The following is a 25627-nucleotide window of genomic DNA, read 5'->3' as shown; positions in this document are numbered from 1 at the left end:
TCAATCCCAGCGCGGGAAGCGGGACCGTCTCCGCATCCCAATTTTACTGCCTTTCCAGGGGAATGGGGTGAAACTCTGGGGGACGCTGCGGGGCAAGATCCCAGACCCGGTGGCTGGGGCACCGAAAGCTTTGGCCGATGATTTGTTCCAACTTGTCAGGAGCTCGCCCGGGTTCTCTGCTTTCAAGGTGGACGCATCAAAGCGAGACGGTGGTAAACGCCTGCTGACTTTGGGCTGGTATCTGAGATCTTCTGCAATCTTGGCTTGGCTGGGGCAGCTCCTCTAATTGTTGTGGAGCGCCTTGAGGAATTACAAACGGCTCGAAGGGAAACAACCTGATTTAAAAAAAATTCCTGTGGTCCAAACAAATACGCATTTCCCTGTTGCTATTAATATCTCAGGCTTTGATCCTCCTCCAAATGCTCGTGCAGGCGTTTAACAGCTTGCAAATGAGCGGTCCTTTTGATTCTGGAGTGGGAATGTTTGCTTTATGAAAGGTGAAAGACGCTTTCAAATGCAAGACGCTGACCGTGTTTTCCAACACGCTATATTGCCTTCCTGGCATTTCTCTCAACCTGGCAATGAAAAATTCATTTCCAAGTTTGGAGGAGAGGTTTGGAGTTGAGTAACGCTTGTTTTATGCAACACCTTCGGGCACAAGCTCAATCCTTTTTTCTAGACGTGATTTCTAGTGGAATAAGACAGACATTTCTTTCTGCCTGCTGTTCTGGGAAGCCTCGTCTTTTGCGGGTCTCTCTTCTGGGCCCTGTTCAAGCTCCCTGGTCTTTGCAGCACAAATATTGCACAGTTTGAAGGTATTGCTGCATTTGCTGCCATCTAATGGGAGAATTTAGCCTCGGCGACCTCAACTCTTTATTTTGCAAGCAAATAAAAACGTTTTCCTGCACAATCCTGCTGCCGCTCGGCAAAGCAGCATCTTCTGCACATAATCCCAGCAGATTTAGGCGAAGGGAAAAGCTGATCCGATGGATGGCTTCGGCGTACACGCAGCTGGGTGGTTTGCGTGGGGTCACGCAGCCGGGAACCGTTGCAGACCCAGTAAAAAGAACCTTTTTGGGTTGATCAGGCTGAAATGGTGCTTCTCTTATCATGGATCTGACTTGCAAAGTGTGCTTGGATTTGTATTATTATAAGATAAAACAGCAAAGCAGACAAACAACAGAAAAAAGCCATTGTTAGATACCCCGAATACCAAATCCAGGCACTGCTCTGAACTGAGCCACGTGAACTCTTCCCAAGGAGCTGTGGTCTTCAGGCTGCTCCATCAGTAAAAATATTTTATAACAAAATATGGTAAAGAGGAATCAACATGGAACGGGAGTATAAACATAATGCATTAAGAAAAGAAAGTCTTTTAAAGATTAGTGCCAAGGGAGGATGGCCTGTGGCAGGGGGGCAGGCTGCGGGAAGACGCACAGAGGTGCTGGAGCACCGAGATGGCAGAGGAGATAACTCCTCTCTAAAATTCCTGCGTCACTGCAAAGTTGTACCCTACCTGGTGAAGCTCATAACCCTGATTTTTCTGAGCATGAGCTTGGTCCGTCAGTGGTCTCTTTTCATCTCCATCTGCAAATCATTTCCACCGAGCGCTTTTGGGTATCACACAGAGCTGGCCCCAGTTAAAGGGGTGATTCTGTGAGCAGCAGAACCAAGGAAGGCTGCTCTCGCCTGGCTCTCTGCGTTGCAAGTCTCTCCCGTGGAGATTTGTCATTGTCTGATAAAGGCTAAACTTAAACTGCAATTTTTCCATCAAAGGGCATGTTAATTAGTCTCAGTTACATACAGAAGTCGCAACGTCTCATAGCTTTGCAGTTGCTGCCCATCGGGGACTGCTAAAAACAGCCCGTGGACTCCAAAGCTGTTTGAAGCAGGGAAAGAGAAAACAGGTACATATACACAGGCATCAGAGCTCTTAAGCCTTGTTTCCTCGGAAAGCTGAGCTATAGCAGAGTCAGAAACATGCGGAATGATATACTTTTTTTTTTTTAATATATAGTGTTCTTAGAAAACCAACTCTTGTCACTATATTTTTGTAAAGCAGAAACTGGCTACTATTATGCTTTGCCATAATATACATATACATAATAATGGCAACAAAAAGCAAACCCATCTGAGCAGAATTATTTCCCCAAAGTCTGCATGTAAGCACAGTCTTTAAATATATCTGGTGAACTGCTGGAGGATGAGGCAACAGATGTAATATATAAAAATACTAAAATATAACACTTGTATTCTTACTTATTTATGTCTGTCTTGGCAAAAATATAGATCTCTGTATCAAGCTGTATAAAGAAAAAAGCCCTTGAAATTGTGACATGTGATTGTTTAGATTTTTCACGCTGGGTTTTAAAACTAATTCAGTACTTCATAAAGAAGCCGCCTCAGTTGCAGAAGGGCAGCAGCTTGCTCTTCCCTGCCCATCCTGAGATTTGCTGCAATAGTGCAAAAATCTGCTCTGGGAGCAATGCAATGGAAAGAGCTCTCACAAGCATTTATCTGATCATATATCCCACCACCCCAGTGCTCTTTCTGTTATCCTGCATATGCTTTTGGGGCTTTTGAATTTATTTGGAGCAAAGTTTTTAGTAGTTTTCTGTTAAGACCCATTACTGCTGACTGGCACAAAAAAACAGGAAAGAAAAACGAACTTTACCTTGCCTAACGGGAGAGACTTACAAAGTGCATTTAGGATATATTGCATAGTTCATTGTTCCAGATCAAATCCGATCAGATTGCAAAGCCAGAGCAAAAGTCACCGCTGCACAGCAGCACTGACAGCCCTAAACCCCCTTGTTTTATTCGGGTGACTCCTGGTATGCATTTCTGTTCTCCCAAGACTCGGCTTTGCTCCCTGCTGCTTCCAGTATCGTTCCAGCATCTCGGATCCAGCTGGCTTCCTTTTCTGCCTCTTTCCTTAGCCTGCTTTTTGCCTCCAAAAGAAAGTGGCAAAGTTTCCCAACAAGTATTTTGGAGGGCTCGTGTGCTCTGGGGTAATCGCAGGAGATGAGCGGGGAAGGGGCCGGGTGACAGCCGGCTCCTCCGCAGCGGCTTTTGCTCTCAGCATCCGAGGGAGATCAGGCAAGGCAGACACACGGGGAGCAGAGATGGTGCGTAAGGGCTATTTTTATGCTTTTCTGTCACTGCAGTTTCAGATCACCACGGGGCGGGGGGGTCTGTCCATCACTAGCAGCAGCCCTTTTTCTTCTGAGGTGGCTTTGGTACCTCTTCTGCCTTATTTTTCAATTCATCTTCACGAACTTTGAGCAACCTGGGAAAAAAGGAAGCAAATTAGCTGGCTGTTTCCCCCATATTTTGTAGGGCTGTGCTATTTGTCTTGACAAGCGTTAGTAAAGGAGGCTCAGCACGGCTGAAAGAGTTTGGAACCTTCCAGTTCAGTGTGATTTGAGAACCGCCAACCTAAATCAAATCACAGACAGAATTTCTTTCAGTCAACCCAGGGAGAAATCCTGAAAAGGGTTTTATTAATCTCCTTGCAATGCTGACTATTCAGGAGACATCTTACAGCACTTATCTCCGGCTCATCCCAGCCGTGCACATGCTGCTCTGAGTTTTCCCTTGACATTTGGGCACGTGGAGTCTCCGGTGACAGAAACACCCCAGCATTTGGAGTTAAAAAAGCAGGGAGGGAGCCCGTTAAATCCAGGAGAGCTAGCAAAATCCAAGCCCATGCCTCACCTGATTAAGCTGACCATGGCCTCGGAGACGTTGTGGCCCGAGGCAGCGCTGCATTCGTAAAACATGAGCTGATGCTTCTGGAAGACACAGAGCCCGAATAGAAATGTAATATTCTTGCATTGGAATAGCTTAATATGGGAGCAAATAGCCAAGGGACAGTCACGGTCAAGGGGAAACAGAAAGACTCAAGGAAACAAATAACTCAGTAACTTATTTACTGGAATGTGAGGGTGAAATCCAGCTTTTCTGGTAGCTACGACACCAATGTTTAGTATCAAGGAAAAGGCTGACACTGCAGACAGAACCAGATGCGATGCCCGCTGGTTAGTGGGGCGAATATGGAGACGTAACCAGATGTTCCCGGGTCTTTTGTGCCTGCCAGTGACTGGTTGGTGGGGAAAAAAAGCATCTAATCCCTTGTCCTGTTGTTTCCATTTGTAAAACTGGTCAATGGATACTGGCCCAAGTTCCATAAACTTTGAAATTAAGTCAGTAAAGGTGAGATTCTTCTCGCCTAATTTTTATTAGGCAGCTACATTTGAAGAGAATAATCGTACTTTAAGCATTTCAGTATCTTTAAAACAGGATAGGGCTTGGTGGTTTTATTATTTCTATGATGCTGGGAAGATACAGCAAAGGCAAGCAGAGCTGAAGATGTTTTAATTTATAGCTCCAGTTCCATAAACTGTTTTACTGGGGCGGTGCTGAGTCAAAACTAAAACGGCAGGGGGAAAGCAAAGCAGGGAAGGGTGAAAGATGGGTTCAGAGATCACTTTGCCACGCACCCATGCACGAAAGGTAAGTGAAGGGCTATCACCTTTCTCCAGGTCCTCAGGCTGGTGGCATCCATCCTTAGCTGTCCCTGCCTAACTTGGGTGGACAGCACGCTTTAGCAGGGCCGTGCACCTACCTTGGCCAAGCGTTCCCCCTCCTTCGTAGGGACCTGTCTCTCTGCAGCGCAGTCGGTTTTGTTCCCAAGAAGCAGAATAGCGACTCCGTCTTCTGCTCCTTCCTGGGCAATTAAAGAGGGGAGGATCTCTCATGATCTCAAGGGAGATCATGTCTGAATCTCCCTTGAATCACAGCCAGCCACGCTGTCTAGACACATCCTGGAGCACCATGAAGGATGCCGACAGATTTGGGCTGATAACAAAACCTTAAGTTCTTAAACGAGTTTAACAGCATTTAAGAAAGGGATTTTTTTTCCCTTAAATCACCTGTCCTGGTCTATTAACAGGGCAGAGCACTGGACGAGTTACCCCCGTAGTGAATTCACTTTGTGTTTGACTTCAGGAACCCTCCAGAAGATGCTCTGGCTGAGGTTTGCAGGCACTGAGCAAGGCGACATCCTATTTTGTTCCAGTGTTTTTAAACACTGACTTTGTACTTGACTGGAAATCTGTGACAAGAAGTTTTTAATAAGGCACGCGTTACCTCCCATTTCCCAGGACTCAAAGTGGACTATTCTTGATTTAAAAGTGTTCTCAAAACCACTTTCAACATTTTCCATTCCTCTGCACCAGTTTTTAATTTTAAAAAAGTTGATCATTACCATAACGATGCTATCAACAGATTACCCCAGGAAACACTGCAAAAATGTGAAAATTGTCAGTATCTGAATTTAAATCCTCCAAGAAAAATTATTTCCTAACCAAAGCAAAGCCCTTTACAAAGGGCTTGGTCACCCCCAGGTGTCCATCCCTAACCGGTGGCAGAGGTCAGGTGGGGAAAAGCTGATCTCAGAGTCACCGCCAGTTCCAAGACCTCGGGGACAGAACGAGGTGTTCCTACTTCACCCACCTGGATGCAGCTCAGCCAGTACCGCACTTCCGAGAAGGAATACTCCGACGTGATGTCGTACATCAGCACGACCCCGTCTGCCTTCCGGAAGAACTGCTTGGTGACGCTGTGGTACCTGCGTACAGTTTGAATGGTCACCGATAAGGTCTAAGGAGGTTTTGCCTAGGAGCGCCCTGAAATCCCAGTGGGAAAGCTGGAAATGCATGTCTACAAAAGAGGCAAAACCCAGATTTTGCTCCTATCCTGGTCACAGAGGCTGTACAAACAGCCCGAGTGCTTATTTTTATCTTAATTACTTCCTTTATTATTCTTTATCAGATCACACACTGTACAGAGTCCCTTCTTAAACAACCCCTCCTTTGCTTAGCAAAGCCAAGAACATTCATTTCCTCTAAACTACCAGGAAAAAAAGAAAACGACAGGTTGCTCTCCTGAAGCAGGCAGCACAGCACCTTACCTTTCTTGACCAGCTGAGTCCCACAGGCGGAGAGCAAAGCGCTTGTTGTCCACGACGAGGTTTTTGACCTGATAATCCAGTCCTAGGAGACACAAAAAGGGCTGTTCTGATGCTGTAGAGTTCATCCCTGCGACAGGGGATGGATGGAGAAGGTACATGGGGCAGGTGTGGTCTGAGGCTGCAGCTCAAGCGGGTTGGTCCTAAGTGAACCTCCAGCTTTTAGATCTTTGATGGCTGGATTTTGGGAAGGTCTCTAATCTCATGATGAGTAAAACCAGGTTGGTTAAGAGAGGAGAATATAGCTGAAAGGCTAAGCAGAGAGAAAAGCACTAGGGCCATTAGTATTGGTGCCCTCGAGAGGGCAAGGAGGACCAGCATTGCCTGCTCAGGAGCATCCAGGCGTGAAGTTGGTGGTCCTGTTTGGTCCTTGATGACGGGTTGTATAGCACGCTTGGCATGAGCTGTAACATGCGTGTAATGATCACCAGCGGCTTCTGGGGTGGAGGAAAGGGAATTGTGAAGGTCACCCAAGCAGCTGCAGAGCTGTGCTGGGAAGGAGCTGGAGGAGACCTACCTACTGTGGCGGTGAGGCGCGGGTTGAAGTAGTCAGTGTGCAACCGGTACAGGAATGATGTTTTGCCCACGTGGGAGTCTCCAACGAACAGCACGTTGTAGAGGTGATCTGGGTCCAGGGAGGCTTCAGGAGAACCCCTTGAGGCAGCTCCTGCCCGATCTGCAGTCACGGCCCCTGGCTCTCCTGGGCTGGGCTTGCCTTCCCGGCTCGTTTTCCGCCCAACCTCTTGCTTCTTCTCCCGTTGACCAACATTGAGGTCTTCGCTGTGTTCTCCCAAGAGCTGCCTTTGAGGCTGCATGCTGCTGTTGGCTGCATCCCCCAGTGAGCTGTCGCTGAGGACCATCCCCGACTGATCATTCCCAGCATCTTCCTCCTGTTGGACCCTTGTGTAAAGGGTTGATGCTGGTGGCACCTCTTGTTTTGGAGGCTCGGCAGGTCCAGCAGCTACCTGCTCCGTTTCCATCACGTGCGGTGGCTTCTCCTCCGGCTGCTGGGAAGCAGTGTGAAGCCTCACCTTATCTGCCTGTGCCGAGACCTGCTCCTGAAGTTCACTTTGGGCTGCCTGTCCCGAGGCGCCTAGCCGCCGCACATCTGGAACGAGAACATCCTCCTGCATCATCGTTTCCAGTTTTAGCGTGCTGATGTGTAATGTCACCTCGGGGTCCGGGGGGGCCAGCGCAGACGCACCGTCATCGTGGCCCTGCTTTATCCCTAGACACTGAGTTTCAACTAAAATCCTCGCCCCTGCCTCCAGCCTCTCTCCCTGCACCACTGCCAGACCTTGAGCTCCATCCAAAGGCTTCCTCTCTGCATCAGCCCGCTCTCCCTGCAGTACTTCCAGTGTCTGGGTATCCTCCAGGATCTGCCCATCTGGACCAGCGAGTGCTCCCGGCATTGCTTCCAGACCAGGATCCTCAGTGGCAGCGGCACGCTCAGGGTGTAAAGTGGCCCCAGCCGGAGGGGACAGATGTGCGCCAGCAGCCCCCTCCCACAGGTCTGCGGTGTGAGCTGCACACAGACCTGCCTCCGACCCAGGAGTCTGGCCCTGCTCCCCTTCCCGCATCCCAGGTGCGCCCATGGGTGCCACATCTGCCTCTGTGTTCCCTCCCAAGGTTGATTTGAGCTCCTCCACCTCTGCAAGCAGCTGCACGTTGGCATCAGTGCCCTGGTCCTCCAGCACGCCCAGCATTACAGCCTCCTCCCGCGGCTGCACGCCTGCACCAGCCCCCTCTCCCTGCCCAGCTCCCGCTCCCTGCGGATCGAGCCCAGGCTCGTGCGGCAGCCCACGCTCACCCTGCTCTTGTCCCCCATCCTCAGCCTCCTCCATGAGCTGCACGGCTGCACGGGCCCCCCTTCCCTGGGGGGTTTCTGGGCTGGCACCCCCACGCAGCTGCGTGTCTGCCCAGGAGTCCTCTGCTTCCACCATTTCCACTAACTCTGGTTTATCGACCTGATCCAGGAGTTGCACATCTGGAGCCACGCTCCCTCCCTGCTCTGTATCCAGGGAGCCGGCCTCACTCAAGTTCTGCAGATCTGCGTCTGTGCCTCCTCCTGGGGTTGATTTGAGCTCATCCCCCCCTGTAAGCGGCTGCACGTTGGCATCAATGCCCTGGTCCTCCAGCACGCCCAGCATTACAGCCTCCTCCCGCGGCTGCACGCCTGCACCAGCCCCCTCTCCCTGCCCAGCTCCCGCTCCCTGCGGATCGAGCCCAGGCTCGTGCGGCAGCCCACGCTCGCCCTGCTCTTGTCCCCCATCCTCAGCCTCCTCCACGAGCTGCATGGCTGCTCCGCCCTCCCCTTCCCTTGGGGCTTCTGGGCTGAGGTCCCCACGCAGCTGCGTGTCTGCCCAGGAGTCCTCTGCCTCCACCATTTCCACTAGCTCTGGTTTATCGACCTGATCCAGGGGTTGCACATCTGGAGCCACGCTCCCTCCCTGCTCTGTTCCCGGGGAGCCGGCCTCGCTGTGGGGCTGCAGGTCTGCCTCCATGCTCCCTCCTGGGGTCAATTTGAGCTCGTCCGTCTCTACAAGCAGCTGCACGTTGGCATCAGTGCTCTGGTCCTCCAGCACGCCCAGGCTTTCAGCATCCTCAGGGGGCTGCACACCTTCAGGAGCCCCCACTCCCTGCCTGATGGCCACTCCATGGGGGTGAAGCACAGGCTCGTGTGGCAGCCCACGCTCGTCCTGCCCTTGTGCCCCATCCTCAGCCTCCTCCACGAGCTGCACGGCTGCACGGTCCCCCCTTCCCTGCAGGGTTTCTAGGTTGGCAACCCCACACAGCTGCGTGTCTGCCCAGGAGTCCTCTGCCTCCACCATTTCCACTAATTCCCATTTATCAACCTGATCCAGTGGTTGCACATCTGGAGCCACGCTCCCTCCCTGCTCTGTTCCCGGGGAGCTGGCCTCACTCGGGGGCTGCAGATCTGCCTCCATGCTCCCTCCTGGGGACAATTTGAGCCTGTCTGCCTCTGCCATCAGCTGCACATTTGCATCAGTGCTCTGGTCCTTCACCATATCCAGGATTACAACCTCCTCCCATGGCTGCACACCTTCAGGAGCCCCCGCTCCCTGCCTGATGGCCACTCCATGGGGGTGAAGCACAGGCTCGTGTGGCAGCCCACGCTCGTCCTGCCCTTGTTCCCCATCCTCAGCCTCCTCCATGAGCTGCACGGCTGCACGGTCCCCCCCTCCCTGGGGGGTTTCTGGGCTGGCACCCCCACGCAGCTGCGTGTCTGCCTGAAGGTCCTCTGCCTCCACCATTTCTACTGACTCTGGTTTATCGACCTGATCCAGGGGTTGCACATCTGGAGCTACGCTCCCTCCCTGCTCTGTCCCCGGGTAACCAGCTTCACCGGGGGGCTGCAGATCTGCCTCTGTGTTCCCTCCTGGGGTCGATTTGAGCTCATCCCCCTCTGTAAGCAGCTGCACGTTGGCATCAATGCCCTGGTCCTCCAGCACGCCCAGCATTACAGCCTCCTCCCGCGGCTGCACGTCTGCACCAGCCCCCTCTCCCTGCCCAGCTCCCACTCCCTGCGGATCGAGCCCAGGCTCGTGTGGCAGCCCACGCTCACCCTGTCCTTGTGCCCCATCCTCAGCCTCCTCCATGAGCTGATCGGCTGCTTGACCCTCCCCTCCCTGGGGGGTTTCTGGGCTGGCACCCCCACGCAGCTGCGTGTCTGCCTGGGAGTCCTCTGACTCTACCAGTTCCAGGGCCTGAGCCTTAACTGGGAACAGCCCATCCTCGCTGATGCCCTCTCCGTGCACCAGTTCCAACTCCCCCTCTTCCTCTGGGTGCTGTACATCTCCATCCACCTCCGCCCCCGGCCTCCGCGCCCCAAACAGCACCAAGGGCAGAGGAGCGGGGTCCCCCCTGCCAGCGCTGTGTTCGTCGGCCTCAGCTCCAGGCTGCTCCTCTGCACCAGCCCCCTCTCCCTGCCCGAATCCTGCCCCGTACAGATCCATCACGGGCTCATGTGGCAGCTCCTGCTCGCCCTGCCCTCGTCCCCCATCCTCAGCCTTGTCCCCGAGCTGTGTGGCTGCATGGTCCTCTCCTCCTTGGGGGGCTTCTGGACTGGGATCTCCACGCAGCTGCGTGTCTGCCTGAGATTCCTCTGCCCCCACCAGTTCCAGTGCCTGAGCCTTAACTGGGAACAGCCTACCCAGCTCTGGGCTCCCCGCAGGTGTTTCTGCTGGGGAAGGACCCTCACCGTGCACCGCAGCAACGCCCGTTTCCTCCCCCAGCCCTAACTCTGGTTTATCATCTTCCTCCAGTGGTTGCACATCTGGAGCCACGCTCCCTCCCTGCTCTGTCCCCAGGGAGCCGGCCTCACTCGGGGGCTGCAGATCTGCCTCCACGCTCGCTTTGAGCTCCTCCGCCTCTGCAAGCGGCTGCACACCAGCATCGCTGCTCTGGGCCTCCAGCGGTTGCACATCTGTCCCCGCTCTGCCCTCCCGCACATCGGCGGGTGGCAGCAGCACCTCTGCACCCATGCTGCCTCCCCACACTCCGTCTCCCCGCACAGACTCACCCTGCGGCTGCGGCTCTGCCTCCCTGGGCTGTGTTACCTCCACCTCCCCTTCCTCGGCCCCGGCTCCGCTGCTCCCTCCGTGCTGTGCTGGCGGCACGTCGGCATCCAAGGTCTCTCCCCGGGGCTGCACCTCCGCACCGACACGCTCTTCCTCCAGCATCCCGGGGCCAGGAGCCACCGTCACCTCGGGGAGGACACGGTCTCCCTGGGCTGCTCCCATTCCTGCCTTACCCCAGGGTGGTGGCTCTGGCTCCAGGCGCTCTCCAAGCTTTATTTCGAGTTTCTCGGAGAGCCCCGCTGGCGGGTCAGCCTCTTTCCCCAGCCCTGCGCCCGGGGGCTGCACAAACTCTTCCGGAGCCACAGCCGGGCCAAGCTCATCTGCGGCAAGCTGCCATCCCGCTGCTAGACCTGCCTCCCCAGCCTCAGGTGGCCCCAGACCTGCCTCCAGATTTTCTCCCTGGTTTAATGCCGCTTCCTCAGCTTCTCCCAGGAGCTGTGCCTTTTCCCAACCTGTTTTTTCCTGCACCCATCCTTCTCCCTCCACCTCCATGAGCGCCTGCTCTCCTGCCTCCGTCCTCTCTCCCGGTGCTCCTTGCGGATGCTTAGCTGCCTTCAGCTCCTTCGCTCCGGTGCCCTTTCCTTGCAGGAATAACATCCTCCATGCCTCCTCCGGGCTCTCTCCCTGCTCTGCCCCCGGCTCCTGAGCCCTGTGGTGCCCCGCTCCCGCGGACGCACCGGCCTGTGTCACGTCTGGAGCACGAAGCTCAGCTGTGGCTGGTCCCTCTTTCAGGTCTCCTTCAAACAGCTCATGACCGACGTGGCCCGGGCGAGTCTCTGGCAGGACCCCGGGGGTTGTGCCATGGGCTGCGGCTGCCTCGGGCCCCGTTTGGGGCTCAGCATCGTCCCGGGGGTGATGGGCAGTGTCTGCCGGTGCGGGGGGTGCACCCGGTGCCTGCGGCGTCAGCTGTTTGCTCAGAGCCGCTATTGCATCATTCATCTCTCTTAGCAAAGAGCTTTGGTCAGAAAAGCGTTCCTCTTTCAGAAATTCGGGGAAGGGGTCCTCTTCCGTGGAGCTTGCTCTCAGCAGGGCTCCCACAACGCTTAATTCTGCCGGCAGCATTTCCCAAACCCTGGAAAGGGCAGAAAATGGGGAGGGGGGGAGGGCGTGTGTTAGCCCAGCCCCTGGGTCGGGCTGCAGCTCCCTCCCATCCACCTGGGCTGGTACCAGGGGGGTCTCTCCTCCACCGCCTCACCCCATCCCTCTCCAAACCCATTGTATTTACCCTCCGGGTGTACTGGAGGCTCACACAGGCAGCGATGGGGACAGGGGAAAGGGGGATGCACACCCAGGGAGCCAGACCCAGGGCCGTATCCTGCCCGGCAAGCGAGCGTGCCTCTTCCCAGGCTCCGTGCTCACATTATCGGAGATGAAAAGAGAAATCTCAGCCAGATACGGCAAGTGCCCGAGCCGAGGGAGTGATGCAGGGCGACGAGCTGGGGTAAGGGATCTGATCTCCGGGGTGAGAGATGAGTGGGTGGGAAAGGAGCATTAAAAAGACTGAATATCGTGTTTTGCCTGGGGAGGGTGGAGGACTTGGGTGCTCGGCACCGGCTCGCAGATGTCGAGGGCACGAGCTGAAGCAGCAGCTGTTGCCCAGGACCCCTTACACTTGGTGGGTGCCCTTGGCTTTGGGCTCGCTGCTCTGGGACCCCAGCCTGATCCGCATCTCGGAGCGGTACTTCTCGCTCTTCTCCGGACTCATCTGCAGTGAACAGGGTTGAAGAAAAGAGAGAAAAGCGCTTGGCAAACAGGCGTATCCACATGAAACGATGCCGAGCTCTCCGGCAGCTATCCAGACATACCCACACAAGATCTTGGGGGTATCAGAACTAACGTGCTGCCACCCCCCCTCTCCCCACGCGTCTGTAGGGCACCGTGCTGACCCAGTTTGAAAACGCTTTTAGGGGACGCCCTGCCTCTGCTGCAGAAGCACCCTGAGCTCTTGGGCTCCCCGGCAGTCCCAAACGGAACAGCGCAAGGCCCTGGCGCACAGACACCCCGTCCCGTCCCCGCGTACCCAGCTGAAGTACCTGTGGGGACAGGGGCATCTCGCCAGGCAGCTCTGCCACCACTCTGTCCCTGCAAACACAGAGCACGGGTCAAAACGGCAATTGCACCTTCTTCACCATCTCCATTGCTGCCCCAGGGTTGTCCCCAGCCCCGGAGGCAGCGGTGGGCTGGAGCAGGACAGCAAAACCCACAACCCTTGGATCGGTCCTGGTTGGGTCCTTCTGGGTGAAGGATGTCCCATCTCTGCTGGCACTGCCCTACAGGGACACATTCAGTGCGTGGTGCTGATAGTCCTGGCTTTTTTTCTGATGCTTTTCACACCAAACCACGATTAATCTGCACCGTGGAGACCACTGAAGCACCGTGATGGCTGAGACCCATCAAACTCATTCCCCACCCACTGCAGCCCCCAGGAGAAAACCACATGGGTGCAGAGGGAGATGCCGATCACTCGGCTACCCACCCAGGCTCCTCCGCGTGCTCCCAAGCCACCGCGGCCCTTGCACTCCGCAGGCGCCCGTGGGTCTGCTGGAGCTGCTGGTGGAGGTGCTGCAGGCGGTCCTCCAGCACCCGGTTGCTCTCCTCCAGCTGCCGGTTTTCAGTGCTGGCGGCTTGCTGCGTGCTGCGGAGGCTGCGGCACCGCGTCTCCAGCTGTGGGACGGCAACCAGGACACTCACACCCCACCAGGACCCCCATGAGACCCATGCCAAAGAATGATGGATAACCATCTCCTCTAAACCTGGGGCTGAATTTTCCCCCCTGAGGGTGCAGAGTGGGAAACTCAACTCAGGTGCTCTGAGGATGAAGGGGAGCATGGGGTGGCAAAGGAGAGGTGGCAGAAGAGCGGGCCCCTCACTACAAGAAGGACATGGAGGTGCTGGAGCGTGTCCAGAGGAGGGCAACGAAGCTGGTGAAGGGCCTGGAGCACAAGTCTGATGGGGAGCGGCTGAGGGAACTGGGGGTGTTCAGCCTGGAGAAGAGGAGGCTGAGGGGAGACCTCATCGCGCTCTACAACTGCCTGAAAGGAGGTTGTAGTGAGGTGGGGGTCGGTCTCTTCTCCCAAGTAACAGCGATAGGACGAGAGGAAACGGCCTCAAGTTGTGCCAGGGGAGGTTTAGATTGGACATGAGGAGAAATTTCTTTACTGAAAGAGTGGTCAGGCCTTGGACCAGGCTGCCCAGGGAAGTGGTGGAGTCACCATCCCTGGAGGTATTTAAAAGATGTGTAGATGAGGCGCTTAGGGACATGGTGTAGTGGGCATGGGGGTGTTGGGTTGAGGGTTGGGCTCGATCATCTTGGAGGTCTTTTCCAACCTTAATCATTCTATGATTCTATGTAATGGAGGTCCTATGTGACAACCTGCATCAAGGGCTGGTGGGGACAGACCAAGGTCAGGTGTACAACACCATGTTGCTGCTACAGGCACAGCCCAGAGACCCCCTACGCACGATGGGGGACCAGGGGTTGGGCCAGCTCACCTCCAGCTGCGCCGTGACCAAGCGCTGCACCTCCCTCTCGCTGGCATCCAGTGCTTGCTGCAGCTCCACGCTGTGCTGGTGGCTCCGGGCCATGCTCTGGGATGGCAACAAGGACGTTAGCACCCACTCGCCCACCTGGGAGCTGCCACAGGGGTTTAGGGGTGCTGGGTCCCCTCCCAGGGCGGGTGGCAAGGGGAGAGGAGCAGCTGGTGACCCACCTCCTGCTCCAGCCGCTGCTGTTCCTGCTGGATCTGCTGCTCCAGAGCCTCGCAGAGCTGCTGCACCTCCTTGTCGTGCTCAGCCACACGCCTGCCAGGGACAGCAAGGCCAGGGGGTGGTCAGACCCTGCTGCAGTGGGTGCAGGTCCCTGGGACCCCACATTGCCCACAGGAGCTGCGGGCTGCAGCCGGGTTTGCCCGGAGGGGTTCACCCAGCAAGGACGTGTCCAGCAGTCTGAGTCCGGCACTTTTGCCATCCCGCGCGTGACTGTAGAGGGAGCCCGACCCCAAACGTCGGCTCCCAGTGAAACCTCTGCTCCAGCCACTCATGGAGATGCTGAAAGCACCCAGGTTTTTCCCTCCTTGGGTGCATCTCCACGGCTGGGGTGAGCAGGGGTCCCCATCCCTGTCCCCATCCTTCCCATCCCGTCCCTCTCCACTGCCCTGGGGTGACTCACTTGTTCAGGGTCACCTCCAAAGCTTCCTTCTTGCTCCTGGCTTCTTGGATGCGGTGCCTCATCTTGGCCAGAAAGTCCTCCAGGTTGCCCAGGAGCTGGGGTTCGTCCTGCCGGAGCTTCACCCAAAGCTGCCAGATCTCCTGTCTGCAAGGACAGGGGTGTTTTGTGGTGAGCATCCCTCCAGAACCCCCCAAAGCCAGGTCAGCCATGGGATCCCGGGTCATTCAGCTCACACCGTTCATGATGCGTGGTCCTGGGGGACAGATGAGCATTGGGGTGACCGTGATCCTGTCCCCTTGCTCCTGCGCTTGGGGCAAAGGCACCTCAAGCCATTTCTGGGCTCACTGCCTACATGGGGACCAAATGAGGGGAATACCCTGCCCTGCCCCAAGCCTTTCCCCCTAGGGCAGCGCTGCCCCATCCTGCAGGACACCCATGGGTGCTAAACAGGGTGGCTTACTCTTCAGAGACGTTGTCTGTGCCCAGCTGGTCCATGAAGGCGGCAAAGTGTCTCCGCTCCTCGCTGTCCGTCCCCTCCAATGCTGGGCTGGGGAGGACCAAGCGGACCTTCCGGGATGCTGTTTTCCGCCTGCGATGGTCCCTGGCAGCTTTTTGGGAGCTCAGGAACTGCCCTGCCGACAGATACCCCAAACCCTCAGTGCCCGGCCGGGGCGACCGCAAAGCCCAAACCCCAACAATTCCCACCCTATGGCTGCGACAAGCTGCTTCGGCACAGTAGGACCCCTCACCAGAGGAGCCATGGGCTGAGACCCGGGCATGGGGACACTTTTTGGGCCATCACGTACCACCCAGGGCAGTGTTTCAGGTCCCCCCCGGGAAAGCACCGGGGCCGTGTCCAGGATTAGCCCGGGATGCTCGGAGGCAGCGTGCCGGCACTTACGGAGCCCGGCAGTGAACTCCTCGGTGCTTAACCGCCCGGTGCCGGCAGCATCCAGCCCATCGAAGACGAGCTCCAGCTCCTCCATGCTGCACGGGAAATCTTCCTCTTGCAATTTCTAAGAACAAAACAAATCAGGGGAAAAACCTACCCATCAGCCAGTCTCCAGCGACCCCGGTGGCATTTGACCCGAGAAGACATCTCCATCCCTTACCTGCATGTCCGAGCGGGTGACAAACCCCGCCTGGTCCTTGTCCCGCTCCCTGAAGAAGTCCTGCACCCTCTGCACTATTTCGGATGCCCACGGCAGCTCCTCGCCGGGGCCGGGGGCTGCTGCCGGTGCCTCGCCGGAGCCCTCGCGCAGCTGCTTGCGCCGGCTGGAGCCCATGCGCCGGCCCTTGGTGGCCGCCCGGCGCTCGGCCATGGCTCCCGGCTGGGTCCTGTCGAGGGGGAAAACGGCGGGTGCTGAGCCTCGGCCGGCTCTCTCCTTGCCGGAGACCTTTGCTGTGGCGCGGTGGGAGACAGCGGAGCGGGACCGAGCTGGAAATTCATTTTGGCTGGTGTGAACGGCCCCCGGGTTTGGCAATAGGAAGAGAGGTGCTTATCTCCGATTGCACGGCGCAAACGGAGCCGGGACACACAGCGAGCAACGGCCGTCCCCAGCAACGGCTGCGAGCCCAGCGCCCACCGGGCGAGTGGCTTCTCCTGCCGCTGGCCAAGCACCCATCCCAAATCCCCCCACGCTCCACCCCGGCTATGGAGGGTGCACAGAGCACTGGAACCACCGGGGCTCGAGGGCCACCCGGGAGGTGACACAGCCGGGAGGTGACACCGGCAAAGGACCAGCCAAGGCGATGCTGGAGGTCTGGGCAAAACGTGGTGGTTCCACCTGCTTCCTCAGAGCTCAGCAGCAGCTTTTAAAATTCCTCCCCCAGCTTTCACAGCCGTGAGTCACCTCCGGGCAGAGCTGCGCGAGACCTCGGGGAGGTTTTCGTCACGTCTACGCGCTCGCCCCGGCTTGCGGGGTCTGGGTGGGCGGCAGCGTCACTGACAGCCACCGTGCCATCCCCGTGAGGGGTTGTTCTCTGCATGGCAAAGCTGAAAAACCGAGTGAAGGAAACCACAGCCACGGAGAGCGGTGACGCAGAGCCAGGGCTGGCTGCAGCCCACCTTTCCACTCCCAGCCCGGGGAGACCCCCGGCTGCTCCAGCCCTCTGCCCCTTTCCTTTTGCCACGTGAAACGGCGATTCTGCTAAATCCTGGGGTGCACCGGAAACGTGGGAATAGGCCCCAAAACCATCCCTTTCCCCTTACAGCAAGAGGATCTTGTGGAGTCCCACAGGACACTGGGGGGGGGGGCGGGGGGCAGAAACCAGGTGCCTTTATGGTGGTCCCAGCCTCTAAGACAACAGAAGTGGGAGCTCTGGGGGGCAGACGGGGTTGTTTAAGGCATGGGGAAGCCCCCCAGTTACCTGCCCCAGCCCCGGGGGGTGAGCTGAGCCCACCGCACAACGGAGGCGCAGAACAAGCAGGGGGGCTGGGATGGGAACTGTGCACCCCCCGGACCCGGCTGAGCAGGGGCCCCCCCACGGCATCACCGACTCCCGGCAACCTGCCTCCCCTCCAAAACACCCCACGCTGCTCCCAGCCACCAGAAAAGGGCCCCCAGCTACCGTCCCCCCACAAACAGCAAGAAAAAGCCCCCCCAGCTCACCAACAGCAAGAAAAAACACTTATTTCCCTTGCTTTTCTATTTTTGAAGGTGATGCCTGAGCTATCCCTTAGCAAACCTTACCTTTCCTGCCTACCGAGAGGGACCCTCACTTTCGGGGTGCACGGGGCGGCGAGGCTCCCCGGGCCGGGAGGGGTGCTGGTCCCGCGCTGAGGGTGTTTGACCTGCCCTGCGCCCGAGCTCTCATTTTCTCTCTTACTCAAGGCGGCTTTCCGTTTTCGGGTTACACTCAACTGCCGGTGCTCACACGTTTCCTGTTTGCTGCGTTGCAAGCGGGGTGCCGGAAGGGCCCCTCCGGAGGGTCACCGTCCCCCCAAACCCCCCAGATCCCAAAGCAAGGGCACCACCAGCATCTTCGGGAACCGCAGCAGAAGTCCCCATCCTTTCCTTCTTTGCAATGGTCCGGCCAAGGCTGGAAGGTGTTTGGGGCAGGGGAAAAGCATCAGAGAAACAACAAATGTTATTTTAAGAGTCTAAATAACCCAAACTACAAGCCTATGTATAACCCACAGGTTACAGCATCCTACCGAGGACGGAACAAACCTGCAACCCCCCCCCGCGGAGGCTCTTTGGCCCCAGGATTTGGAGATCTCCCCCACTGCGCTGCTCGCACTGGTATTTTTTTCAAGGATCCTGCCTGAATTATTTAAAGCCAGCACCGAAGCCACCGGCTGCCCGCGGTCTGCAACCACTCTGGTTTGCAAGGGGGCAGGGGAATTAGACGGGTCACGTCCCTTTTTGCTCCCCCTTAACTGTAAAATGGGAAAAAGATCCCAAGCAAAAACCTAAAGTAATAACAAGGGGAAACACCAACTATTATCTTTCGGTTATAACTGGAGTTACCATCCCCTGGCTCACAGCATGGGTCTGAGCCCAGCTCCCAGTGCCCTGCCCGTCCCTCCCCACCCGAGCTGGTTAAATCACTTGCAGGGAACTGGCTGTGCAGGTGCCCTGCCCCATCACACCCACCCAGCCCTGCTCGTTTGCCGTTTAACCTAACGAAGCAGCCGCCAGCTCAGGTGCGAGCGCTGCGCCTGGGCACTTGTAGGCCAATTGAGCTGTTTGTTCCCCGCTCTCGGAGCAAAGCTGGTGCTGGTCACCCCAGACTGAAGCAACCCCACGGCCAGGCTGGGGTGCTCAGCTTGCACAAACCCCTCCGAGCTCAGTTTGTCACCGCGTCTCCCAACCCCCGGGGCTGTTGGCCGCTGCACGGAGAAGGCTGAATTTTGGCTTTGCTTTCCCTGAGGATGCTTTTGGGGACAAATCCCTAAATATCCCTGGGAGAGCTCATGGATTCATGCCTCCTGCCCAGCAGGACTCCGGTATCTCGCTTCCAGCTGCAGAGCCCTGCGGGCAGCCCGCGCCGGGGTTAGCACCAGCCGCGGGAGGGTACGATCCAGCCCCGCAGCAGCGACGGCCCTTTCCAGCCCCGAGGAGATGCCGGGCAGGTCTCGGCGAAAGAGAATTGAATATAGTGGGGGAAGGAGGGGAAGCGCCTGACCCTCCTGCCAGCCCCGCTCGGCCGTCCTGGGAGTTTGAACCCTGTCATCCCTGCTCCAGGCTGGGATGGAAAAGCAACAAAACACAACCTGGGCTGAAAATGCAAGATTTCCATCCATTCCTCAGCTGCTGGAAGCCCGTCACCATTTTGTGTCCCCCAAAGCTGAGGGGGACACAATCCTCCCCTGCCCTGGCTGGGGTCTCCCAAGGGGGTGCAAAACTCGAGCCCAGGTGCCAAGGTGCTTCTCGCACAGCAGAGCCAGACCCTGGCTGCCCTCAGAGCCCCGCAAACAGGGACGAGGGAGTATTTGTTGATTTATTTCTTGCTTCCTCCATCGCCACCGCTCCTGACAAACGGGAGGTGACAGCAGAGGGGAGCGGCCGGCAGCGGCCAAGGGGGCTGGAAGGACTGACGTAAGGGGAGAGATTAAAAGGGCTAAATCCGTAGGGCTTGACTCAGCAGCAGCTAAAAGGCTGCGTGATTGCGCTCTGCAAGCATTTCAAGGGGCAGTCGGCATGCACGGGTGTCACCCCAATGCTACGGGGACAGGCAGACGCTTTAGGGATCCTCGGTTGAACGATGCCGCAAGGTTGTCAGCGTCAAAGCTTTATTTTCACCTGGATCCTCTGCAGATCGGGTCATTTATCACATTAACCATAACTCGAGCTCACAGTCCACGTAAAAGTCTTGCTCAGTCCTCGGAGGAAGCGGCTGATGGTGGAGGCATCCCTGAGCCCCAGGGGATCTCAGTCCTGGCACCCAGCAGCTCCAGTCCCACCTGTATGTTGTCACCAGCGGTGCCACCACATGCTCTTATATGTCCCTGTCCCACAACATGGGTCACCCTCATTGGCCTGGGCACCTGGGACCCCTTTAAAGGAGGACTGGGGACATGACCAGCTTGCCCGTGGCTAATGGCCACCTGCCCCATGAGATAGTGCACTGGGGGTTAGGAGGGGACTGGGGTCACAGTGGGGAAGGGGGAACGATGTGGGCAGCAGAGGAGCCTACATTCACACGGGGGTCCCACAGTGAGACCCTGCACAGGTGGCAGTGGCATCTGCTGGGGATATGGTGGCAGCACCAATCCTGCCCCATCACCACATCACCACCCCATCACCACAGCACAGAGAGCTGTCCCAAGGGACTAGAGTTAAGCTCAGGGGTTGTGGTGAGGTTTTGCCCCTCTCAGCCCTTGCACAGCTCCCCCTCCCCCTGCTTGGACGTTCCATGCTGCAGGGGAGTCACCCAGGGCTGCCACAGCCCCTTCCCACAGCCGGCTGGGTGGAAAGCACAGCTGGGCTTGTGCTGCAGCCACCCCTGCTCCCAGCCCCGGGCTGCACCCCCAGAGTGACCCCCAAGCCCCCAGAGCCAGGCAGGGACCCAGACCAGAGCATCCTCCTGCCCACAGCCAGCCCCTGCTGCCAGCACAATTATTTCCATTAACCCAGAGACACCAGTTCCTTCCACAAGACAAGTGTTTATTCAGAGTTACCATTTACAAACAGGCATTTCCCCTTCCCCCCATGTAGACTTAATAACTTTTTTTTAATATATATAAATAAACATTTAGTGCTGAGAGCTTGCCAGCTTCACCGACAGCAAAGTGCATCACGGTGCAAGGCGGGAGGTCGACTCCGTCCCTTTTCTGCCTGGGACCATCTTGCACCGGTTTCCAGAGTCCAAATCCAGCAGAACAGGAGATGAACCCCATGAAAGTGCTGAGACCTGACAGTGTTGAGTCCTTCAAGAGCAGGGACTCATCCTTCAGCGCTGGGACCGAGCAGCCTTTGCTCTGGGATATCCCTTGGTCCCAGAGGTGACCGAAGCCCCTCCCTCTGCAGAGCCAGGTGAGGGTCCTCAGCCCCAAAGGAGAAAAAGTCCAGGAAAAAACCTACAATTTCATCTTTCGGTGTCATCCTTGCTGGTGAGCAGGACTCCTTCCTTCCCAGAGCAGTCCAACATGGCCAGAGCAGGCAGCTCCCCAGCCTGGTGTCAGTGTTGAGGGAGGCAGGAACAGGAGGACAAACAGCACCACTCAACAAGCCAACAACAAGGTCAGAAAGTGGGGGTTTGGGTCAGCAGAGTCCAGGGGACCCCAAAGCCTCCCAGGCAGCGTTGGTCCCGCAATGAGCTCAGCGCTGGGGACCTCCAGCGGGTTTGTCACCATCTGCAGCCCGTCTCTGACGGGTGACAACACCGGTGAGCCACCCCAAGGAAGGGCTCTCCAGGGAACAGCGTTTCCTCTCCCAAGCAGCCATGGGAAGGAGCAGCCCCTGCGTCACTCCGCTTCCATGCATGGACAAGGGCTTGCCACCGCTGGATCCATCCTGCTGGGAAGAGGGCCACCACCATGTGCCAGCAACCAGGGGGTCCTCAGGGTCAGGCTGTCCCAGGGCTCTAGCATCCATATTAGTGACCCTTTCCTAAGGGTATCTGGTGCCACCAGGTGGCTGGGACACAAGTGTCCCCCTGCCTGATGGCTGGCCATGGAGAAGGACCACAGCTGGACAGCAGGACGGTGCAAGGACAATGCTTGGCCCCACCAACACAGGGCAGAAGACTTTCTTCTCTGCGGGCAGGGCAATGCCTTAGTCCCACCAGGCCTGTTTCAGTCCTCCTCCATCCCCTCCGTGGGGCTACAAACCTCAACATGGGCTACACCTATACATTGCACATGATGAAGGTCCCTTGGGACCCCAGAGCTACTCATAAATAGGGAACTACAGACTCTACATTGCTTCGTACAGACAGCTTACACAGGACAGGGTGGGGGAAAAGAGCCACGGACACCCCCAGGGCACGTCAGCATCGGGAGCTGTCCCCGACGGCAGAGGAGCTGAGCGCTGCCAGGTCATGGCTTGGGCTTGTCAGGCTTGGGCTTGCCGGGGACGATCCTCCGCTTGGAGCTGTAGAAGTCTGGAAGGCAGAAAGAGAAGGTTAGGAAGTGCCTCCAGCCCACCAGGAGCAGTGGGGCAGGAAGAGGGAGGTGTCCCCAGGGAAGCACCCCAAAGGTGAAGCACCCCAGGGAAGCCCAGGTGGACTCTATTTTAGAGCCACCCACCCAAAGCCATGCATTCCTGGAGAGAAGAGCCTTTAGGTCTCCACCATCTCTTCTGTTTGGTCTCACCTGCACTTCCACCCCAGCCCTTGGTCTTAGAGGACAGGCTCAGGCCATGAGAACTGATGAACTATTTTGGGGCATCTTCAGCTACAAGACCCACAAACCTGATGTGAGCCACTTGCCTAACCCCCCGCAACCAAAAGGCACCCAGTTCGCAGCCTTTTCCCCTTGGAAGATGGGCTCTGCTCTCCCAGGAGAGAGATGCATGGAGGGTGGTCCCCTCCCCATGCCCAGGAGCCAGGCAGGGCTCGTGCACCCAAGTCCCCTCCATCTGTCCCTGCCAGGAAAGCCATGACACCAGCGATGCCACCAAGCATGCATGGAGTGACACCTCACCTTTGATGGTGGTCTGCCCACGTTTCAAGCTCTGTGGGGAACCAGCCCTGTAAACCTCTGAGCTCTGCTGAGACCCCTCAGGGCAAATCCTGCCAAGATGGTCCTTGGAGGGGTCCTTGTGGACCAAGGAGCTCTCACTGCCGGTGACCTTGACCAAGCTGTGGACCTCCTGGGGCGGCTGCTCAGCGAGGAAGACCCTCTCCCACTTGAAGTGTCCTTCCAAGGGAGTTTCTGTCTCAAAGTTGAAGTTCCAGCGCTGCTGAGCTTCTTCCAGGTGTTGCCTCAACAGGTCCTCAAAGTCATTCTGGAGCTGGTGGTGGTCCACAGGGCCAAAGAGGTTCCTGCACACCTTGCTGCTGCATGGCGTCTGGCCAGCCCTGCTCTGAGACAGGGGCATCGTGGCAGCTGGGAGGAAAGCAGAGCGAGTTACTGGGGTGTTGGGCAAGCCCCGAGCAAGCCCAAGGGCTGGCACGTTTGCTACCACAACAAAGGAGGCAGTAGCCAAGGTGGGACAAGCTGGGTTGGGCTCTGCAATGAGGCAGCCCAGAGGGGACCTCCATCAGCCAGCGCTCATCTTGGACTCGGACATTTGGGATTTTCATGGTGTCTTGGGCAGAAGCTTGAGCATGACTGAGGTCGAACACAGCCTGGCGCGATGCAGAAGGATGGGGAAGGTGCAGATGTTGACGTTCCCCATTCCTCCTCCAGCAGGTAAAGCCTTGCCGGGGCAGAGCATCCAGCAACTCGATGCTGCCACCGGCTCCATCCACAACCCCGCTGCGTTCCCACTTCCATGCAGGCACAAGGCAAGTTGGCTCATGGGCAAGTGAAGCAACAGGATGTTTTTCTGGCCAGTTTCTTCATCTCAAGAAGCCAGGCCCAGTGGCAAGGAAACCTTTTAAGCAACTGCAAAAACATGCCACAAGCTTGACCACTTTGTTAACCACCCTCATCTGCAAGAAGCTGTTGGGTCACCAGAGACGAGACCCTGTTTGTTTGGTTTTTTTCAAATTGATGCCAAAAGCCTTGACCTTCACAGTAAGTGGCAAAGCTTTTCCTTCCGAGCAGTCCTCCCCCTTACACATGCGTGGGGCTAATGGATCCCTTGCACCACCCGCGGTTATGAGGAACCTCGTTATCAGAGCAAAGCAAACAACGCTCTGGGATTTGACGGCTTTTGGAGCTAAGGCTTGACCCCGCTTGGACAGCCGTGCTCATTAAATCTGCTTTAAAAAAAAAAAAATAGATTTACAGAAATAAAATCCCTGTGTGCAAGAGAGCTTTGTCATTGCCCACCCAATCTGGGACACCCCAAAGCTGGGACCATAACAGACCCCCAGGCTTGCACCCCCCACCCTCACACTTCCCCAGGGACGGGGTGCTCAGCCTCCTACAGGGAAGATTTCTGCCCGAATTCAGCACCCCCAGCCCCTCCCGATCACCTGCGCCGCATTACCAGGCACGCCACCAGCACGGCGTGCCAGCGGGCGGCTGGAGAGCCTCCAGCCCGGGGGCTGGTGGGGCCACGCTCCGTCCCCGGGGCCACCCCGACCCTCCGCCCAGCCCCGCTCCCAACCCAGACTGAGCATCCCCGAGTAAAAATAGAAATCCAGCTTCCTATCTCCTGGCAGTCGGAGCACATAAACAGGGTGACCTCATTGCAAGGCAAGTCCCAGCATGTCCAGGCAAGCCCCGGCAGGTAGCAGGCAGGGGACGTGTTTCAACACCCTGACCGGACACCTTCCAGCCCTCCCCGCCTCTGCCAGGCACCGATGTCCCCATGCTTGGGCCACCACCATGGCGCAGGTCCCCCAGATAACAGCTTCGCCCTGACTCATGATTGCAGATTGCCGGAGCCACCAACTCGGGAAGGACGAGGGCCAGGTCACCGTCCCCTCCCGTGGGGACGGTGCTTTTAGCAGCCCCTCCGAAGCACGAGCTTTAAGGTTTCCTGCAACCCAGCTGGAGAACCCCAAAACTTGGGCAAAGAGATGACGCAGGTGCACGGTTGCATTTAAACCTCATCCAGCGGGGCCGGGAGGTGAAGGCACTCCCAGGGACACGCACGCACCCTCACCAGCCCCACAGGCACCTGCGACACCCAGGACCAGTTACACCAGTTGGGAGATGGCTTGGGGAGCAGGAGAGGCTGGGAGCACCCACACCCGGGGGTGGGTGGAGGCGGCAGCCGGTGTGACCCCGCGCCAGGTGCCTCCCCTGGGGGAAGGCGCAGAGAACGCCCCGCTCATGACACCGATGAGCCCATGGGCCTTTTCAGCCGCGGGGGCTATTCCGGAACCCTCGTGGGGAGGTGTCCGGATCCCAACCGCCGAGCGGCCGCCCCCGCCCAGCCCCGCGGGACGGCGGACACGCAGGGATGCTCCGCGGCGGAGCTGCCGGGCCGCGCCCCGCACCGCGCCCCGCCGCCGCCGGGGGGCGAGCGCAGCCCGGACCGGGGCTCCGCGACCGCCCCGGGGGGCTCCGGGGGCTCCCCACCGCCCACCCACGCCCGGCCTCGCCACCGGGAGCGGCCCCCGCTCCCTCCCCCGCGCTGGGGAAGCGGCCACCGACCGGGGCGGAGCCGCCGCCCGCTCCCGCTCTTCCCCCGCTCGCCCTCCCCGAGCCCGGGCACCGGCGCCCCCCGGGGACACCCCCCGGCCAGCAAAGGGCCGGAGCCACCGGCCGCCCCCGCGGGGCCGCCCCGGTGCTCGGGGCCGCCCCGGTGCTGCCGCACTCACCGTCGCGTCGCGTCGCGTCGCGTCTCCCGGCGGCCGGTGCCCGTCGCGTCTCGCCGCGCTTTATACCGGGGCGGGGCGGGGCCTCGCCGCTGCTCACCGCGTCGCCCGGGATTTCCCTCCCGCCCCCGCCCCGCCCCGGGACCGGCCCGGCCCCCGGGGCAGCCGCCTCGGTCCTGCCGTGTGTGTGTCCCCCCATCCCGGTCCCCATTCCCCGGAGTGCGTGCGGTCGCAGCGGGGTGTGGGGCCTGCCGGGACCCCGGTCACCGGCTGCGGGGACGCCCTTCCCAGGAGGGTGCAGGGACCGCCCCCCCATCAGGGGATACAGGGACCCCCTTGCTAGGGGGATGCACGGACCCTCCCCATCAGGGGATACAGGGACCCATTTCCTAGCGGGGTGCAGGGACCCCCCCCCATAGGGGATGTAGACACGTCCCCATCAGCGGGTACAGGGACCCCCTTCCTAGGGGGGTACAGGGACACCCCCCCCCCCAGGGAATG

At 58.0% G+C, this 25627-nt stretch overlaps 2 protein-coding genes across 2 annotated transcripts; both read right to left on the bottom strand.

The window, feature by feature from the left end:
* Positions 1 to 1805: 1805 nt before the first annotated feature.
* Positions 1806 to 17830, bottom strand: RAB44 (RAB44, member RAS oncogene family). Its single transcript, XM_075173999.1, has 17 exons — positions 17494 to 17830; positions 15913 to 16138; positions 15702 to 15816; positions 15261 to 15432; positions 14801 to 14944; positions 14343 to 14433; positions 14125 to 14220; positions 13109 to 13296; positions 12666 to 12714; positions 12243 to 12337; positions 11310 to 11704; positions 6549 to 7139; positions 5975 to 6056; positions 5518 to 5632; positions 4628 to 4729; positions 3718 to 3794; positions 1806 to 3289 (listed from the first exon to the last, which is right to left on the bottom strand). Exons 2-17 carry the CDS (start codon positions 16120 to 16122, stop codon positions 3205 to 3207), a joined length of 2607 nt encoding a protein of 868 aa, XP_075030100.1. The 5' UTR covers positions 16123 to 16138; positions 17494 to 17830; the 3' UTR covers positions 1806 to 3204.
* Positions 17831 to 20391: 2561 nt separating this feature from the next.
* Positions 20392 to 25194, bottom strand: CDKN1A (cyclin dependent kinase inhibitor 1A). Its single transcript, XM_075174052.1, has 3 exons — positions 25130 to 25194; positions 22392 to 22796; positions 20392 to 21850 (listed from the first exon to the last, which is right to left on the bottom strand). Exons 2-3 carry the CDS (start codon positions 22786 to 22788, stop codon positions 21786 to 21788), a joined length of 462 nt encoding a protein of 153 aa, XP_075030153.1. The 5' UTR covers positions 22789 to 22796; positions 25130 to 25194; the 3' UTR covers positions 20392 to 21785.
* Positions 25195 to 25627: the final 433 nt, after the last annotated feature.

This window comes from Calonectris borealis, chromosome 26 (genome assembly GCF_964195595.1).
Source record: "Calonectris borealis chromosome 26, bCalBor7.hap1.2, whole genome shotgun sequence".
NCBI lineage: Eukaryota > Metazoa > Chordata > Aves > Procellariiformes > Procellariidae > Calonectris > Calonectris borealis.
This window is presented reverse-complemented; position numbering and strand designations above follow the sequence as displayed.